Here is a 19,489-nt window from a genome sequence, read left to right on the forward strand (position 1 = left end):
TCCATTTTTTTTTTTTATTGGCTTATGTGACCTTTTGGTGTCCAATTTCTTGAGTTCTTTGTATATTTTGGAGATCAGACCTCTGTCTGATGTGGGGTTAGTGAAGATCTTTTCCCATTCTGTAGGCTGTCGTTTTGTCTTGTTGACCGTGTCCTTTGCTTTACAGCTTTTCAGTTTCAGGAGGTCCCATTTATTAATTGTTTCTCTCAGTGTCTGTGCTGCTGGGGTTCTATTTAGGAAGTGGTTCCCTGTGCCAATGCGTTCAAGTATACTTCCCACTTTCTCTTCTATAAGGTTCAGTGTGGCTGGCTTTATGCTGAGGTCTTTGATCCATTTGGACTTGAGTTTTATGCATGGTGATAGATAGGTATCTATCACATACATGTTGATATCCACATACATGTTGATATCCAGCTATGCCAGCACCACTTGTTAAGTATGCTTTCTTTTTTCCATTTGATATTTTTTGCTTTTTTATCAAAGACTAGGTGTTCGAAGATGTGTGGATTGATATCTGGGTCTTTTATTCGGTTCCATTGGTACTCCTGTCTGTTCTTATGCCACAGTTTATTTTTTAAATTATTGTTTGACTATTTATTGTATGTGTCTGTGGGTGTGAGTGTGTGTCACAACAACTGTGTGGAGGGCAGAGGGGCTCCCTTTCCATCATCTGGGTTCTGGGATTGAACTCAGTTCATCAGGTTTGGTGGCAAGCACCGTTGCTCTGGCTCAAAACTCGCCAGTTCAAGTGTATATTTTGTTGAACACCCCCCCCCCCCAAGAGTAATCTAGATATCAATCAGTTCCTGAACCAGTCTATTCTGGTCCCTGTATATCTAAGCTCTTTCCCTGGGCTGGGAGATGCCAAGTTAGGATGGTCCACACTGAAAAGCTCAGCTCGGCAGGCGAGTGCACTTGCTGCCAAGCTTGGTTCCTAGGACAAACCACCTGATTGACAAGACAGAACGGACTCACGCAGAGCTGTCCTCTGACTCCCATAGGTGCAGCGTGTCACCTGTGCCAGAACTGCACAGATACACCACAGAAGGAAATGGACAAAATGTAGTAACGTTCTTTTAAAAAGATCCAAAGAACAAAAGGAATATATATTTTTAGATTTGTTCATTTTTAAGCGTGTAAGTGTGAGTGGTGTGTGGAGGTCAGAAGAGGGTGTTGGGTCTGCTGGAACTGCAGTTATGGGCAGTTGAGAGCTGCTATGTGGGTTCTGAGAGTTGAACCCATGCCCTCTGGAAGAGCAGTAAATGCTCTTGAACACTTAGCTATTCCTCTAACCTCAGAACAAAATAATTTTTTAAAAAGTTGGAAAGCGTAGCAACTGAAGACTCTGCACTCTGCAGGACAGCGCTCAGCCGCTGGCTTACTGCTTTTCTCCAGTCTGCGCCCTCCCTGGTGCTGCTTCTGAGTGTCTGATGTGTGTACATAGGACGGTGCTGGGCTTAATCCTAGGAACGGACAACTGGCCTGGGAAGGGAGGGGTCAGTTCACTGGGGAGAGAATTAGGGAGCAAAAGTTAAGGTACAGGTAAGGAGAGAGGGAGGGAGGAACAGGGAGGAGGGAGGCCGTGTGACAGAGAAGCAGTTCTGTGTGTACCTACCTCATTTGTTTGTCTTTGTGGGTGGCTTTGGCCAGTTGACAGAAGGCTTTTATCTGTTTTGCTTCTTCGTGTGCTGTGGTTTGTGAAGGTTTTGTTTCCTAAGAAAGGTTTGTCTTTATCTGCATATCTATGGTTTTATATTTTGCTTGAAGAGAAAGAAAAGTAGCATTCTTTTTGCCTGAGGAGAAGCTCTGGAAAGTAAGCTCAAAGAAGTGAGACCAGTGGTGGAAAAACACAGCTCTTTCCCTCCAGGCCGGTCTCCTGGCCAGCCTGGCTGGGAGGGGCAGAGTGGACGTTGTCCTGGAAAAAGGTATGTGGGGGTGGAGGAGGCTGCAGTTTGGGCCCTGGGTTCCGCCTACAGCCAGCACCCTACCTAGGCTGCAGACCGCAGTTACTGCCTAGAACTACATCCCCAGCAACGGGCACCATGGACAAGCAGGAGTCACGGTGCCCTCGGCCGGGCCCCCTCAGACTATTTGTCCTTACTTGCCTCCTGGTGAGTGCCCCCTAAACAGTCCTCCGCCTGAAGGTATTTCTCTCTTCACTGCTCTTGTGGTTTTGAACTGTGAGCAGCTTGTGGGAGAAGAATTGAGATCCTTGGAAGTCTTCAATGTCCTGGAAGCTGTCTGGTGTCTCAGGGTTACCAGCCCCCTTTCATGTCTGTCCTGTGGGGTAAGTGGGGCTGTCTTCCATGAGGGCAGGGCACATGAGAATGTCTGGGACATTTCCTCCTAAGCCCTTTGCTAGGATCTTTGGCTGTCGCACTGACCATCGTGCTTTCCTGCCCTTTTCTCGGGCTGCTTTCTCATCTCCGAAATGCCCTAGGAAGTAATGTCAGACGTACCGCAAATGGTGGGGAGGACAGGACTGGAGGAGAGGCTCAGGCCCAAGGTTCTCTCCATCCCGGGGTGCTCATTTGGAGGGATTGCTCCCCTTCTCTGGACATTATTTCCTCATTTGCAGAAACTGCTGTAAATCTCTTTGAGGATTTTTGTTTGTTTTGTTTAAGTTCTGAATTTGTAGCCAGGAAAACATAGAAACTGAATGTTGTGTTGATGTCAAGGTATCTACAAATTCCTTTAAAGTAGGTTGGTTAACAGGTTAAACCGCTGGGTTAGGTGAGGCTTCCTCTGCCTCCCCGCAAGCTTGCGAAGCCGACTAGCCTCTTAAAGGCCAGACAGATACTCCAGGACACTGAGGAAGAAGCCTAGCATGGCAGCACACTCCTGTTATCCCACCACTCAGGAGGCTGAGGCGCAGGGATCCCTGCAAGTTTGAGGTTTATCTGGTCTACATAATGAGTTCAGTCCATCCAAGGCTACATAGCAAGACCCTGTCTCAACAAAAAGAGAATGGCTGGATCAAATAGGAAATAACTGAACAGATACATAAAGTATTTCCTATAAGTGTAAAATTAGCAAAGACGCATAGTAAAGACAGTATCCAAACTTTATCGTGTAGAGACATTTCTTTAAAACAAGTTTGGGAAGGTGCCTTAGTCAGTAGACGCTTGCCATGAACCTTGTTTGGATCCCCTGCACCTATGTAAAGAAGAGCCAGGCACAGCAGCACACATCTGGGACCTCAGCACTAGGGATGCTGGGGACAGGTAGACCCCTGGAGCAGTTTGATCAGCCAGCCTAGCTGAATCAATGAGCTCTAGGTTCAGTGAGAGACCCTCCTGTCTCAAAACCAAACTGGACTCTGGACAAAGAACTACCGGCAATGGAGGAATTCTGAGAGCAGGAAAACTAGTCTTCCCTAGGGATGCGCCCCTGACTGGATGGCCATTACCAAGTGGTCAGTTCTGAAATTGATCTGTCTGTCCGTCTGTCCGTCCATCCATCCATCCATGTGTGACACTAGATAGATTGAACAGGTTGTATTTATATATTTATGTGTTTATATATGTGTGTGTGTAATAATAACAAAGAAAAGGAGGGGAAATGGGAGGGACTGGAGGGAGGAAAGGGAAGGGGAATGACATAATTATATTTTAGTTTCCAAAGAATAATTTTTTTTTGAGACAGGGTTTCTCTGTAGCTTTGGAGCTGGTCCTAGAACTAGCTCTTGTAGACCAGCCTGGCCTTGAACTCACAGAGATCCGCCTGCCTCTGCCTCCTGAGTGCTGGGATTAAAGGTGTGCACCACCACCGCCCAACAAGAATAATCTTTTTTAAAAGGTAGAAGATGCCCTATCTGACCTCTGGCCTTCACAAGCGCAGTGCATCTGCACATCTGTGCACATGTGCACACACAACACACAAATTATAGCCAGGGCTTTTCCCGTTAAACTGAATGGTGACTTTGACAGTGGTCAGTATAGCCGCCTTCAGTTATAGCAAATGCTTCTGTCAGGAAATGCGTTCATTCATTTTCTAAACTGCCACCCATCATTGGGTGCATACTGACCTTATGTGCTTATGGTCCTTTGTTGGTGTCCATGAACAATTTTCACTATCCAGAGTGCTAAGGGTCTTGTCCAATGGGGCAGGCGATAGCAACTGCAGTGTATTTCAGTGTGACAGCAGTTCTGATCCCTACCTGCTAGATGACAATAGTGTCCCCTCCCAGTCGTGAGTCAGAATTGTCTTCAGACATTGCTAAGTCCCCTGGAGGACAGAAATCACCCTGACTTGAGTTTGGGCCCCCTGCCTCTAGTTACTTTGAGCTGATGGCTGCCTTAGGTAACACGGGATGGTCTCCTGCCTCTTAGTATGTTGGCTGTGAGCTCACCTCACGCTCCCAGGGCAGTGAGTGTGACTTTGTAGTCAGCACGTGTCCCCCCCACACCTGCTGGCTGAAATGCCCCGGATCTTAGCTATCTCAGCAGAGGAACAGGCAGGCTGCCTCCTCCCTTTCCAGTAATATTAGCATCTTGATTCCTTTTTTGTGGGTCAACCTTCCCTTGATAAGTGCTCCTTTTGCTTACAGCTCTGCTCAGGCCTCATGTTAGGGAACGCAGGGGTCACCAATCTCTGCCCTGGCTGCCATTGAGATGTCAATTAAAACAGCCGAATAGTGAAAAGATTGAGCCACACTGGGAAGAGGATGAAGACCCAGGATCCCCTAAGTCCGTTCTCACTGTGATCGGATCTGCACACGTAGGCTGTCCAAGTCAGGGTGGCTCACTCACTACTGACCTGCCATTGTCTAGGGTCTGGTCTCCAACAAGGTGATTCAACAAATGTCAGCAGTATGTGAAGTCTGTTTCTGGGAGGCGTCAAGTACAGCCTTTTTCTTCTCCTAGCGTGAGTATCCTGGGCAGAAGGAGAGAGAATTCTCGTGCCTTGGGTCCACTGTTTCAACAATTGTATGGTCCATTGAGGGATCCATGTACTGTAGCAAGGCCAGGAATACTTAGAGTGGATGGTTCCCAAACCTTGCTTCCTTCACCACGTTAGGTAATCTTGACACCGCCATCTGACTTGCATTCCGATAGTTCATTTTACTAGCCTGCAAGTATTTATGCAGAGCCATGTGTCAAGAGGTGAACTGGGGCTATGGCCATAAAGCACAACCCTTCCCTTGTGTTGGGGATCCCAGGCTGTGCGTCTCTTCTCATGAGAACCCGGGCACCTTGGAGTCAGGCAGCGGGGCGGCAGGGGTCCCCATCTCCACCTCTGGCACCTCGGAGTCAGGCAGCGGTGTGGGGGATTCCCCACCTCCACCTCTGGCACCTCAGAGTCAGGCAGTGGTGTGGGGGATTCCCCACCTCCACCTCTGGTACCTCCTAGTCAGGCAGCACGGGGTAGGGGGGAGGGGACTCCCCATCTCCATTTCTGGCATCTCTGAGTCAGGCAGCAGGGGGGGTCCCTACCTCCACCTCTGGCCTCTGGCACCTCCGAGTCAGCAGCACGGGGTGGGGGTGGGGTCCCATCGCCAGCTCCTTAGTGAGGCTGACAAAAGGGGAGGAAGTACTTTGTACCTCGTCAGAAGCCATAAGCTGTTAGCCGTATTGACAAGATCCAAATCCCTCCCTCTAGTGCTTTTATTTTTGCCCTGTAAACCAAACGAGTTTTCATTAAAGACGCACGGTGATAGCTCCTTGAAAAGGCTGGTTCATTTTTGCTGCCTGGCTGTGGGGTCCGTTCTGAAGGGTAGGATGCTGTGTTGAAACGAAGGTACCAGTGGAAGCTGTAGGAGGCAAGAAGAATTCAACCAGAACATTAACATCTAACTCAGGGCATTACAAACATTGCCTAGGGGCCTGGAGGGACAGTTCAGTGGTTAAGAGCACTGGTCGCTCTTGCAGAGGACCTGGGTTTGGTTCCCAGTGCCCACATGATAATTCACAACCATCTGTAACTCCAGTTCCACGGGGATCCTCTGGCCTTTGCAGGCATCAGACATGCACACGGTACCTGGACATACATGCAGACAAAACACCCATTGTAGCTGGCTTTTTTACTCTTTGGGGCCCACCATCCTTCTCCCAAATAAATAGAAATTTATTCTTACTTATGAATGACTAGCTTTAGCTTGGCTTGTTTCTAGCCAGCTTCTCTAGCTTAAATTATCCCGTTTCTCTTTAACTATGTTTTGCCTCTGGGCTTTTTATCCTTATTCTTATCTCTTTTTTTCCTTCTTACTCTGTGCTCGGCTGTGTGATTGGGTGTCTGGCCCCTGGTGCCCTCCTCTCCTTTGCTTTTTCTCTCTCCTTGCTTGCTCTCTCTCCACCCCCAGCCTAGATTTCTCCTCCTCTTTATTCTCTCTGCCCACCAGCCCCACCTATCCTTTCTCCTGCCTCGCTATTGGCTATTGGCCATTCAGCTCTTTATTAGACCAATCAGGCGTTTTAGACAGGCAAAGAATCACAGCTTCACAGAGTTAAACAAATGCAACATAAAAGAATGCAACACATCTTTGCATCATTAAACAGATGTTCCACAGCACAGACAAATGTAACACATCTTAAACCAATATTCCATAACAACCCATACATATGGAAAATGTTTTTTTTTTTTGGGGGGGATTTTTCGAGACAGGGTTTCTCCGTAGCTTTTTGGTTCCTGTCCTGGAACTAGCTCTTGTAGTCCAGGCTGGTCTCGAACTCACAGAGGTCCGCCTGCCTCTGCCTCCCGAGTGCTGGGATTAAAGGTGCACGCCACCACCGCCCAGCTGAAAATGTTTTTAAAGAAAGTAAAACGGCAACAAAACATTCAGGGCCTGTCAAGAGCTAGAGTCAGAAGCCATGTGGTAACATAACATGGAGGGAGGACAGAGATGCTCCACAAGAAAGCATGAGTCCAGGCTGGGAGACAGGAGGGGCCTTGCTCAGTCTGGCTGGGCCACAGCCTGACCTAGATGGCCTCTGTCCTTTGAATGACTCTATACTGATGCTGGAATGGAAGGCACTTCAGCTCTTCCTCTCAAGCATTGTCAGGAAGATAATAAGAAAATGATAACTCAGCTGTTTTCTCCCACAGTTGCTGACATGTTGCTCAGGATCTGAGCCAGTGAGTGACTTCCTAAACAGACTGCTTTCTGGCCAGTCTCCACTCCTCACCGGCCTGTTCTTCTGCTCTGATGGCCACTCTGTCCGTCCCCCGCCACTTCAAACCTCCACCACACCTGCACCTGACTCCAGATGCACATAGCCTGGTTTGATCCCTTTCTTCATAATTCCTTCCCTTCGTAGTTCATTGCCTTCTGATCTTCTCCCTATCCATAGAAACAGGGCACTCCATACCCCATACTCCATACCACTCCATACCCTAAAGGGGGTTTAGTGCCTTAGTGCCCCCATCAATAATCTGACTTACTACTTCAGATCTTATTCAAATGGCGTTTTGGTTTAAATGTTTGCCCACAGGCTCATGTAAAAGTTGAATACTTGGTCCCCAGCTTGTGGTATGGTTTGAAGGGACATAGACTCTCTGGAGAAGGTAGGTCATTGGAGGTGGGCCTTGATACTTACCAGCTGGCTTCTCCAATCTCTGCTTCCTGGTACGGCAAAATGTGAACAACCAGCTTCCACACATTGCCTTCACCATGATGGGCTACCATTGTGTGTGTGTGTGTGTGTGTCCCTGCATGTGTTTGTGCAACTGCACACACATCTGTGAAAGTCAGTGTTGAGTGTCTTCCACTGTTGCTCTCTGTTTATTTGAGGTAGGGTCTCTCACTGCACCTGGAGCTGACTGCCTGGCTACACTCTGTCCACTGGGCCCTTGTGAGTCTCTCGTCTGCCTCCTAGCACTGAGATTACAAGCGTGTGCTGTCATGCCCAGAGTTTTGCCTGGGTGCTGGGCATCCAAGCTCAAGTCTTCATGCTTGCCCAGCCAGCACATTAGCCAGTGAGCATCTCCCCAGCCTGACTGGATTCCCTTAAACTAAGTCCAAATCAATTTTGACTCTGTTAATTTGCTTCTTGTCAGGTATCCGGTGGGAACAACGTCAAGAGAGACTAGCATGGGAAATTGGTGTGAGAAGCAACCTGTTGGTGTGCTGAGCTCCACTCTCTTGTTTGCTACGCCTCTGGAAGTGATTTGTGGGAGGAATCTGAAATGGTTTGGAGTTGTGGGCTAGAGAACCCCTGGGCTGCTGTAAATAGAGCCTGTGGATCATTGTGGTGGCCGTTGAGAGGACCAGAACGACTGTGAATGTGGGTGGCAAGGATTCTACTGGGAGCCAGCAAGGGGAAAGCAGCTGAACTTGTTAAGCTATTGGCCCTTAGGAGAAACGAACCTTAGCTGCTGGGGCATTAGGAAAGGTGCCTTAAGGGCAAAATCCTGTGCGTGGAAAATTTCATTGCAAATTCATTTGAAAAGAGAGTGCATGGCTGGAACAGGCTGCCCAGGGTCGTGATTTTCCAGGCTTAACCTTAAAGGCACACAGAGTACACTGCATCTGTGGTCTAAGTGGGACAGGCTACATCTGAGCTGGCAATGGAACTTGGATACTGGTATTACAGGCATGTAAAGGGCAAGAGTTACAGGGTCTGTGTCTGCCCTGCTGGGTCTGTGTCTACCCTGCTAGGTTTTGCTCATGTGTTGGCTCAGTTTTCCACACTGAGCCCCTATTCTTCCCTTTGGGAATGAGAATGCTCGTATTAGGGTATTGCACACATTTTGAATTATAGGGGCACCCAGACAGGAGACTGCCTTGAGTCTCCCGACTTTGAACTTTTGTAAAACTGTAAGGCTCTGAGGACTTTTCAAGATAAACTGAATATAATGAATGTTTGCGTTGTGAGGTCACCATGAACTAACCGATGGGGGCAGATATAGAAAGTACTAGGCTGATGATGATTATGAAATGTCCCTGGTGGGTTCGAACATGTTTCCTAGCTGATGGTGTGGCTTCAGACATGGTGAAACTTTCAGGTAGAGGCTGTTTACTGGAGGAAGTTGGCTGCTAGGAAGGGGCCTTGTGATTTAGTGCCCAGCCAGCCACAACTCTGCCTCTTGCCCTGCTTCCCCAGCCACACACACCGTGTGTAAGCCAAGTTGCTCCTCGTCATGACAACGAGAAAAGTAACCAATAGAGCGAGAGCACCTTCTCAGCAAAGCCTGCTTGTGCTCTCCCCCAAGGACAATCTACTTCTTGGTCATTCTAATACTTAGTCCCAGTAGCGCGTGTTGCCGGATTTTAAAAAACTGGTATGTTCGCACTCCAGCATGCACCACACCTGGAACAGTTAGATGAATGCAAGTGAAATTATGCACTAAAACATTGGGAGAGATGAGTGCTTACATTAAAAATAATCGTCACAGATGCTTCAGTGAGCGGCAGCCACAAGTACCTGCAGTAACAGTTTCGTGCAATAGAAATGGATTTGAAATCATCCAGACTTGAGTCCAAATTTCAGCTTCAACATTTAAGCTATGGCTTGAGAAAGTTTTGTGCCTTATTGATTTGTGATCCTCCTTTCTTTTCCTTAGCTACAAAACGCAGAGGAAAACATGTAGGCATGAGTACTTTGTATATGTGTGGGTAAACTTGTGTGTATGGGTGCCAGAGGTTAACCTTGGTGTATCATTTTTCAGGAGTCTTTCATCTTGTTATTTATTTATTCAGTGTGTATGTGCGTTTTGCTTGCACCATGTATGTGCCTGTCCCCTGGGAGCCAGAAGAGGATATCAGATGCCCTGGAACTTGGGTTGTGAGCCACCATGTGGGTGTTGGGAATTGAATTCAAGTCCTATGGAGAGATGACTCAGCAGTTAAGAGCAGCTGCCTGCTCTTCCAAAGGTCCTGAGTTCAATTCCCAGCAACCACATGGCGGCTCACAACCATCTGTAATGAGATCTGGTGCCCTCTTGAGGAAGAGACCTGGTCAGATGTTCTCATCAGCTCAGACCATGGAACCCAATATGGACAAGTTCAACAGAACCGCCATATACGGGCTGCCATGCATGCTTCAGCATTGCCAGGGCATAATTTTCCATATTTCCAACTTTTCCTCTGAAACAGCATTCAGTGCTCTTATGCTCTTAACTTTGGCTTGCTTATTTATTTATTTATTTATTTATTTATTTATTGTTGGGGGTGGATAGGGTCTGCCATTGGTCTAGAACTTGCTGAGTAGGTGCCAGGAATATTCTGGTCATCTCGTTAGCCCCAGGGATCTCCCAGCCTCTGCATCTTCAGTGCTCAGATTACAAGCATGGGCCACCAAATTCAGGTGATCTCATTTAACTGAGCTAGTTTCCCAGGACCCTGGGCATGAACACTCTAAGTAGTAAAACAAGATATAGACCTCAGGAATTATTTTGTGAATGGGGATGACGAGATAATTCCAGTCTGGTGGAGCCAGGAGTCACTGACCCGTGCTTTTCTTTTGTACCTTACAGATCCTGGCAGTCATCTTGACGTATCCTATGCTCAGGACCTTCACCCTCTGGTTCCACTCCTCCCTCACCAGGAACCATGTCTCTGGCACTTACTCCATTGTTTTTGTCAACTGTCCCAATGAGCAAATTGCCAAAGATGTTGCCAGGTATAGTGCAGGGCTAGGTGATGCCCCTACATGAGTGGGAAGCTACCAGGGTGCTCCTAGGGCCCATGCTGTGCCCTTCTCTTGCTTTTGGCAACCCTTTCTGTCCAAAGATGAACTTTATACTTTCTGCTTGGGGTGGGATGAGGAACCCATTGGATGACCCTGCTCGGAATGACTTCAGGGCTGATCCTCCTGCTGTGCTAGGGAATGTTAAGTCATTGATGGGGCAGAAGAGGTGAGACCCATAGAGATAGGTGATTTCATGGAGGTCCTAAAGGAACTGTGAAGGCCTCCATGGGGACAATTTACCTCCTCCCCCAACTGCTAGTCTAACTCCTTTTCTCATCCCCTTAGCTCAGTTCCCAAGGTCTCATGATAAATAAGGAAGAAGAGGGCTCAAGGGAGAGCAGGGAGAGCAGCCCCTCCTTGGAACAGGGGAGGAAATCTACGACCGGGCCCAGGAGTAGGGTTCCGATGAGGCGTTTGTCAGAAACCTTTAAAACAAAAACAAACAAACACCAACCAAACAAGGGTATCACGTGGCAGTGGAGGGCAAACATGCTGCCCCCCTCTCTCTTCCTTCCCTTTTGAAGTCACTGATGCCACCCTGGGGCCCCACCCTCCTAACCTCACTAACCGCCCTCTAAAAGCTCTCTCTCCAAACTCACTAACATGATTTGTGGGGTTAGTTCTCAGCACAGGAATTCCGGGGACACACACAAACCCTAGCATTCTGCCTCTGCGCCCCAGCATTCCTGACATTGCGTATAAAACACTGGCCCTCCATCCCCATAGCCCCAACACTGAACCGGCTATAGCACTAGCTTGTGAAGCCAAACAAGCTGCCTGCTTCTAAAGGACAATGGTGAAGCAGGCATTTCCCTGGCTAAATAAGCAAGTAGTAAGGAAAGCTGGTCCCGCGTGTCCTGGGGTTCTCACTGCTGTGAGAAAACACCATGGGCAAGAAGCAAGTTGGGAGGAAAGGGTTTAGTTGGCTTATGCTTCCACATCACTGTTCATCACTGAAGGCAGTCAGGACAGGAGCTCAAGCAGGCCAGGAACCTGGAGGCAGGAGCTGATGCAGAGGCCGTGGAGGGGTGCTCTTACTGACTTGCTCATTGTGCTTGCTAAACTTGCTTTCTTATAGAATCCAGGACCACTAGCCCAGGGGTGGTGCCACCCACAATGGGCTGGGCCTTCCCCATCAATATTAATTCAGAAAGTGCACCACAGTTTGCCTACAGCCCATCTTATGGATGCATTTTCTCAACTGTTTTTCTCAGGTGACTAAAGCTTGTGTCAAGTTGGCATAAAAGTAGCCAGGACCCCATGTAAGTGTAAAATTCTATAGCACTTTAACTCTGAAGGCTCAGGATAAATTCCTGGATACAGTGTGGTGGCGAAGGACTAGATCTTGGCAGTCCAGCCTCCACAGCTTTGCTGGGCTCAGCTTAGCCACACTGTGCTGGAAGCGCTGCAGCTTTGGGTCTTGGTACTAGCTTAGTCCCAGCAGCTCCCCTAACATTGCCTAAGGGAAGACTGGCAGCTGCAGTTCCCACATTTTTACTTCATTAATTACTTCCCAAGGTCCTCACCTACAGTTTTGTTAAGAATTAAGTTTCCAACATAAGAATTCTCAGGGCATATGTAAAGCATAGCACGGGAGGGACACCCTAAATGATTCTTTACCTAGACTCAGATATTCACAGTAATTCCCATCCCTTCTCTTAAAACCTTGGACTTGCTCCAGTGGTCACCCCCTCTCCTTGCCCTAGGGCCATATTGGATAAGAAGTTGGCCACTTCAGTGAACATCTTGCCTAAGACGTCGTCACTGTGAGTTTTGCCAAGGCCAGGGAGGGGACTGGGAGTGTTAAGATTGGGCCCTAGATGACAGATAGAGCATGGGGCAAATGTGAGCCGTCAATGTTTCAAAGGTGTTTAATCAACACTGCACAGTCGACTTGCATTCAGAGATTTTGTTTGTTATCAGTTTATATCTCCCAAGGAAGGCAAAAATATGTTGTGTATAGAGAAAGGAGAGAAAAGTCACGCTGTTTGCTCAACTGCTCACATCGTCTAAGCATGGCTACTTAACTTGGCTTAACTTTTGATCTCTGAGCCTCAGCCTAGGTCTGTTGAATTAGCCTCTCTGAGGCTGAGGCCTAAGTTTCTGAATCGTTAAAATGTTCTCTAGAGGCTTATGCACGTACCTCAGTGCAGAGTCCTTGCTTGCCTAACATGCACAAGGCCTGCAGTTTGCGCTCCAACATAAAAAAGGAAGAGGCAAGAAAAGATGGAGGGGAGGGTTGATGGAGGGAAGAATAAAGGGAAGAAAAAAGGAAGGGAGGAAGGAAGGGAGGGAGGAAGGAAGGAAAGAAGGAAGGAAAGGAAGGAGGAAGGAAGCAAAGAAGGGAGGAAGGAAGGAAGGGAGGGAGGAAGGAAGGAAAGAAGGAAGGAAAGGAAGGAGGGAGGGAGGAAGGGAGGGAGGGAGGAAGGGAGGGAGGGAGGGAGGGAGAGGGAAGGAGGAAGGAAGGAAGGAAGGAAGGGAGGAAGGAAGGAAGGAAAGAAGGAAGGAAAGGAAGGAGGAAGGAAGCAAAGAAGGGAGGAAGGAAGGAAGGGAGGGAGGAAGGAAGCAAAGAAGGAAGGAAAGGAAGGAAGGGAGGGAGGAAGGAAGGAAAGAAGGAAGGAAAGGAAGGAGGGAGGGAGGAAAGGAGGGAGGGAGGAAGGGAGGGAGGGAGGGAGGGAGGGAGGGAGGAAGGAAGGAAGGAAGGAAGGAAGGAAGGAAGGAAGGAAGGAGACCTCATGAAATCTGAGTTAGGAAACTATCTTCAATATATAACCTTCAGGAAGGCACTGATAGGTGCTGAATGTATTTGTTAGAATGATTGGACAGACTGGCCCGTGGGGCCTTGGCCAATTCTAGACTTCTTTTATGGGTTCGTAGTTAGGGTTCCTATTGCTGTGATGAAACACTAGGACCAAAAAGCAAGCTGAAGAAGAAAGGGTTTATTTGGCTCACACTTCCACATCACTGTCAAAGGCAGTCAGGACAGGAACTCAAGCAGGGCAGGCACCTGGAGGCAGGAGCTGATGCAGAGGCCATGGAGGGTGCTGCTTACTGGCTTGCTCCTCATGGCTTGCTCAGCTTACTTTCTTATGGAATAGGACCACCGGCCCAGGGATAGCACTACCTGCAATGGGCTGGGACCTCTCGTATCAGTCACTAAGAAAATTCTCTACAGCCTGCCTGCAGCCCAGTCTGGTGGAGGCATTTTCTCAGCTGAGGCTCCCTCCTCTCTGATGACTCTAGCTTGTGCCAGCACAATGGGTTTGAGGAAGATTGTGGCGACTTCTCTTCAGTAATTTACCTACTTGGGCAGGTTTGACAATTTGCCAGGCTCCTCTTGGGTCTGTTACAATTTGATTTTGTTCTCTTCTCTAGGTACTTTTGGAAGGGAGAAATAGAAGAATCCACTGAGATCTTGTTGGTAAGTGAGGATGGGGCAGAGGAGGTCTTAATAGGACAATGAGTGACATCAGGACCATTTCCAGATCTGAATTAGTGATGAGGCTGGGGTGTAGCTCAGTGATGATGTCTTACATGCACATCAATCAACCGATTGTGAAGATTGCCCCACCTGAGATGCCTGAGGTCCATTAGCAAGCGAGTGACTTGGGCTGGTATCCTGGGAGGAATGGAGGGTTGAGCTGGCCTTCAGGTCCTAAGTTGCTGATTGATTTTCTTCCTGTCACAGCTAATAAAGACAAAGACTTCCAAGGTCTCCAGGCTGTCCACCTATGTGAGGTAAGCCTTCTCAGTCACGAACCACAGGACTAGGTCTGGATGTTCTGGACACTGCGTGAATGAATGTGGGAGGAGGGAGAGCTGGGTTTAGCCATCGCCTCCTAGAGACTCCATGTCATCTGGACGATGCAGAGTAGAACGAGACAGTTTACACTGGTGGCTTCAAAATATCGGTCTCAGGGCCTCCTCATGCTTTAGAAAAAGATTATTCAGACTCACGAAAGCACCATGGGTCAGTTTCTAGCTTGTTCCGAGTAACGCAGTCGCAGAGCTTACTTTGAGTCTCAGTGGTTGACGCAGTGACTCACAAAGTGAGGTCTCTTTACCTCTGAGGTCTCCAAATCTTTGATGAAGTCCACGAAAGTGAATGTTTTCAGTCATAAGTGCCAAGGATTTTGAAAACTGTTTTTAGCTTACTTAACAATACAACCATTATATAGTAATAACACAAATATCATGGTTTTTGTTTGTTTGTTTGTTTGTTTTTGAAACAGGATTTCTCTGTAGCTTTGGAGCCTGTCCTGGAACCAGCTCTTGTAGACCAGGCTGGTCTCGAACTCACAGAGATCCGCCTGCCTCTGCCTCTCGAGTGCTGGGATTAAAGGCGTGCGCCACCACCGCCCGGCGCACATGTTTCTATGTTTCATGTTTCTATGGAGAGCACTCATTTTCTTTCAAAACCAAGAAGTTAGTGAGAAAATGGCATCATTCACATTTTGCAAATTGTGGCTTAATAGGATGGCTGCTAGGGACAGTTTTAAGTTTACAATGACAAATTCAAGGTTTCAAAATTTTTTTTCTTGCAAACAATTCTCTCATTGGCAACAAGGACGTTGTCCCCTTCTACCTCTAGTATTGGAGATGGGATCCTGTGTCACTTCAGACCCTCTGAATAGAACTGCATCCCAAGAATCACATCTAGTGATTCTTGTCCACGTTACCACTTGAAGCATTGATCTAACCTGTTGCCTCAGTGCTGGCCATGTGTTAGACCACTTGGAGATATTTTCTAACATAAGCACTACCTCATGGATTTCAACTTGGTTTGTCTGTGATCATTTCAAATGATTCATTATTATTATTTTATTCTCTCATACATTACATCCCAACCTCATTTCCCCTCCTTCCACTCCTACCAGTCCCTCTTCCTACCCCTCCTCTCCCCAGATCTCCTCTTCCTTTTGTTTCCCTTCAAAAAAAGAAAGAAAGAAAGAAAGAAAGAAAGAAAGAAAGAAAGAAAGAAAGAAAGAAAAAAGAACGGGCCTCCCAGAGATATCAACCAAACGTGATATAACAACTTACAAGAAGACTGGGCACAAACCCTCATATCAAGGTTGGACAAGGCAACCCAGGAGGAGGAAGAAGGGTCCGAAGTGCAGGCAAAAGAGTCAGAGACACCCACTTTCATGCTGTTAGGAGTCCCACAAGAACACCAAACTATACAAACACAACGTATATGCAGAGGACCTAGCACAGACCCATACAGGGTCTGTGTTTGTTGGTTCAGTCTCTGTAAGCCCCTATGAAGCCTGGTTAGTTGATTTTGTGGGATTTCTTGTGGTGTCCTCAATTCCTCTGGCTCCTACAATCCTTCCTCCCCCTCTTCTGTGGGGTTCCCTGAGCCCTGCCTCGTGTTTGGCTGTGGGCGTACATGTACTCCCATCAGCGGCTGCACGAAGACTCTGATGACTGGCTAGGCACCAGCCTGTGAGTATAGGGAAATATCATTGGGAGTCATTTCATTGACCTTTTTTGGGGGGGGGGCAGTCATGCTTGGTTCTATCTGGGTCTCTGGAATGTCCTGCTTCCGGTTCTTGGCCATCCAGGCAGTGTCTGGTGTGGGCTACCTCTTGTGGCATGGTCTTCAAGTTGGACCAGTCATGGGTCGCCACTCCCACAGGCTCTGAGCAGCCTTTGCTCCCACACATCTTGAAGACAGGGTGGACTGTAGGTCAAGTGTGGGGTTCTTAAGGGGCACCCCAGGTGGCCTGCTGTGCCACCTGGGCTACACGCCCTTGCTCTGCATGGTAAGAATCATCTCCTCACATCTTAGGGAAACTAGGATTTTCTGGCCATAGAGCTGTAAGCTGAGTCTCAATTCTGACTTCAGAGAAGACCCTTTTGTTAATGTCAGCAGAGGTGAGGGAATAGGTAGCTTGGCTGAACCGAACTGTAAGCTGTGAGGGGCAGCTTCTGAGTCAGGAGAACTCCAGAGTTCTGCTTCTTATGTTGAAGTCTGGCTTCCTACTTGATAGTTGCACCATAATGCTTGTATTAGTATATGCGTATTTTTTTTGCTTCATCTGTCTATCTATAAAATGGGTACCAAACTACCAGGTTGCTATACATATTAGACTATATGCAGTATACCTATGAAGTGTTTCAACAGTTCATCTTACTGCTAAGGTGCCTGATTCTTTGAATTCTATATGTCTCTTTATCAAAGAAGATTCTGGCCTTGGTGTCCATGAAAGAAGCTTATCAAATTGATAATCAATCCTACTTATAAAACACTATGATTAATTAACCATGTAAGCTCATGAGAACGTCCCAATGACTACTTTGATCAGAAAGTAAGCAAAGAATTATTTCATTCATCTGACACATGAGAGACTGACGTGAAGATGATTGACACTGGGCCAGGTGAATGACGCAAAGGCGACTGGGCCAGGCTTTCAGTAAGGGCCCGGTGGGCGAAGGTCAGGGATTATTTGGCCTTGAGGCTCAAGAAAGGGGAGTTTGGTTGATCAGCAGGAACAGTGAAGATTTTCTAGGTAGGATGGAAAATACAGGCTTTGGGGAGGGGCAGGAAGACACGGCGATGTGTGTGGATGGAGGTGAAAATAGTGAACATGAGTGTGCAACGCTGGTCACTAGCTAAGTGCTTTGCACACCATGTCTCAGCTAGTTCTCAGCAATCCAGCCAAAAAGGTGTTTTTATCCCTTTCTGTGGAGACATTCAGAGAAACTAAATGACTTGTCCACAGCCACAGACACAGGGCAGACAGGCATCCCAGCTGGGAACGCTTGGGGCTCAGCGGATATGGGAAGTGCGCCAGCAGCTGGGGAGGCTGGGATGGGAGCCGCACAGACCAGCTCCAACCACTGTTCAGTTCACATTGGGGCACCACTTGTAATGTGAGCCACAGTGAATACATACATCAATTTATTAAGGGATGCAATGGGGAAACAGACTCACAGACACAGGACAAGGGATAACGAGTTGCAGAGTTCCTTCCGTTTAGCCCAGGGAAGCTGGGGATCGATCACACGCGGCCACTTCATGCCACCTGATCCGGTCTTCACCTCCAAATAGAGAGCGGGACCCTTCTCTCTCTCCTAATAAGCGGTCATGTCCACAGACAAGAAGCACACCTGAAGGCTGGTACCCCAAAGATATTGGTGGAATGAGCTCCCACAACACACAGAACTAGTAAGGGCAGACACAGACTTTGAATCCATATTTCTAAGCAGCAGCATTCAACCTGTGGGTTAAGATTCATAACAGTAGCAAAATTACAGTCATGAAGTAGCAACGAAATAATTTTATGGTTGAGGGTCACCACAACGTGAGGAACTGTGTAGTTTTTTTTCTCTTTACTCTTTGGCTTTTGTTGGGGCCTGCCACCCAGTTCTCAAATAAATCACCATGGAGTCTTCCTTAGCTTGGCTTGTTTCTAGGCAACTTTTCTTTTCTTTTTTTTTCTTTCTTTTTTCTTTTTTGTTTTTCAAAAAAAGATTTCTCTGTGTAGCTTTGGAGCCTGTCTTGGAACTCACTTTGTAGACCAGGCTGGCCTCGAACTCACAGAGATCTGGCTGCCTCTGTCTCCTGAGTGCTGAGATTAATGGTGTGTGCCATCACTACTCAGCTCTAGCCAGCTTTTCTTAAATTATCCTGTCCACCCTTTGCCTCTGTGGTTTTACCTTTCTCTATTTCTGTATAACTTTTCTTTCTCCACTCCATCGCTGGCTGTGTAGCTGAGTGGCTGGCCCCTTTATGTTCCCCTCTCCTTGGTCTAGCTCCTTCCTCTATTCTCTCCGCCATCAGCCAGCCCCACCTTTCCTTTTTCCTGCCTCACCATTGGCCGTTCAGCTCTTTATTAGACCATCAGGTGTTTTAGACAGGCACAGTAACACAGCCTCACAGAGCTAAACAAATGCAACATAAAAGAATGCAACACATGTTTGCATCATTAAATAAATGTTCCACAGCATAAACAAATGTAGCACATCCTAAACTAATATCTACAACAGAACTGTGTTAGTGGGCCACAGCATTAGGAAGGTTGAGAACCACTGCTCTAAAGGTACGAATCTAGCCCAGCACCTGCTGAATAGGAAACAGGCTCAGACAGCCTGAACCACGCAGGGCACTAAGCTGTGAGCTGCAGCCGCTTGCAGGGGCCTCCAGAGAGCCTGCGGGCTGGGTTTTATCATGTAGGTTAATCCTGTCATCATCACTCAGAGTTCTGCTTTCTTTCCAAAGGTTGGCTCATCCTTTTGAAATCCCAGAGGTCTTCAGTATTGCCATGGACCACGGAGATGCTCGCTATTTGAAGTGGCTTGAGGAGGGTATGAAGGAGAACTAAGCAGAGAAACTGCAGGCTGCGGGCTGGCTGAGGCCTTTCCTGACTGCTCTGGGAGAAGCCGGCCTCTGCCTTCCCAGGGGTTCCTAACAGCACAGAGGTGACCTGTGCATGCCCAATGAAGGGCTGAGAATTTCAAGGTGTGAAGTGAAGGCCAGCCAGGTCCGTAAGAGCCAAGTGCAGCCTGTCTTGGAGTGCTGTGTATTTTCAGGCAGCCAGAGGGTGTGAGGGTGAGGAGTGGGGGCAGAGGGGCAGTGGTAGTGAGGGCACTGGGCCTACTACCGTAAGTGCCCGGATGTAATCACTCCTCTGCTTCCGTGGGAACAGAGAGCCTTTCTCACCTGTGTGTGTGTGGGATAAATGTCTTCCAAAAAACAAACAAACAAACAAACAAATAAAAAAACTGGTATGTGTTCTTTTCAAAATGATGAGTCATAGGGATAGAATTTCAGGGGTCAGCAGAATTGCTTCTTTGTTAGAGAAGCTTTCGTTGCTCCTGAACTTGCAGAGATAAGGCTGGGAAAGGGGCTTCTTGAG

General features: G+C 47.7%; 1 protein-coding gene across 1 annotated transcript; it reads left to right on the forward strand.

Moving 5' to 3' along the window:
* The first annotated feature begins 1,999 nt into the window (after positions 1-1,999).
* LOC130864828 (protein CutA homolog) lies at positions 2,000-19,334 on the forward strand. Its single transcript, XM_057755612.1, has 6 exons — positions 2,000-2,111; positions 10,414-10,559; positions 12,335-12,394; positions 14,004-14,049; positions 14,317-14,366; positions 18,853-19,334. The coding sequence occupies exons 1-6, from the start codon at positions 2,043-2,045 to the stop codon at positions 18,953-18,955; spliced, it is 474 nt and encodes a 157-aa protein (XP_057611595.1). The 5' UTR covers positions 2,000-2,042; the 3' UTR covers positions 18,956-19,334.
* The last annotated feature ends 155 nt before the right edge of the window (positions 19,335-19,489 follow it).

This window comes from Chionomys nivalis, chromosome 22 (genome assembly GCF_950005125.1).
Source record: "Chionomys nivalis chromosome 22, mChiNiv1.1, whole genome shotgun sequence".
Lineage (NCBI taxonomy): Eukaryota > Metazoa > Chordata > Mammalia > Rodentia > Cricetidae > Chionomys > Chionomys nivalis.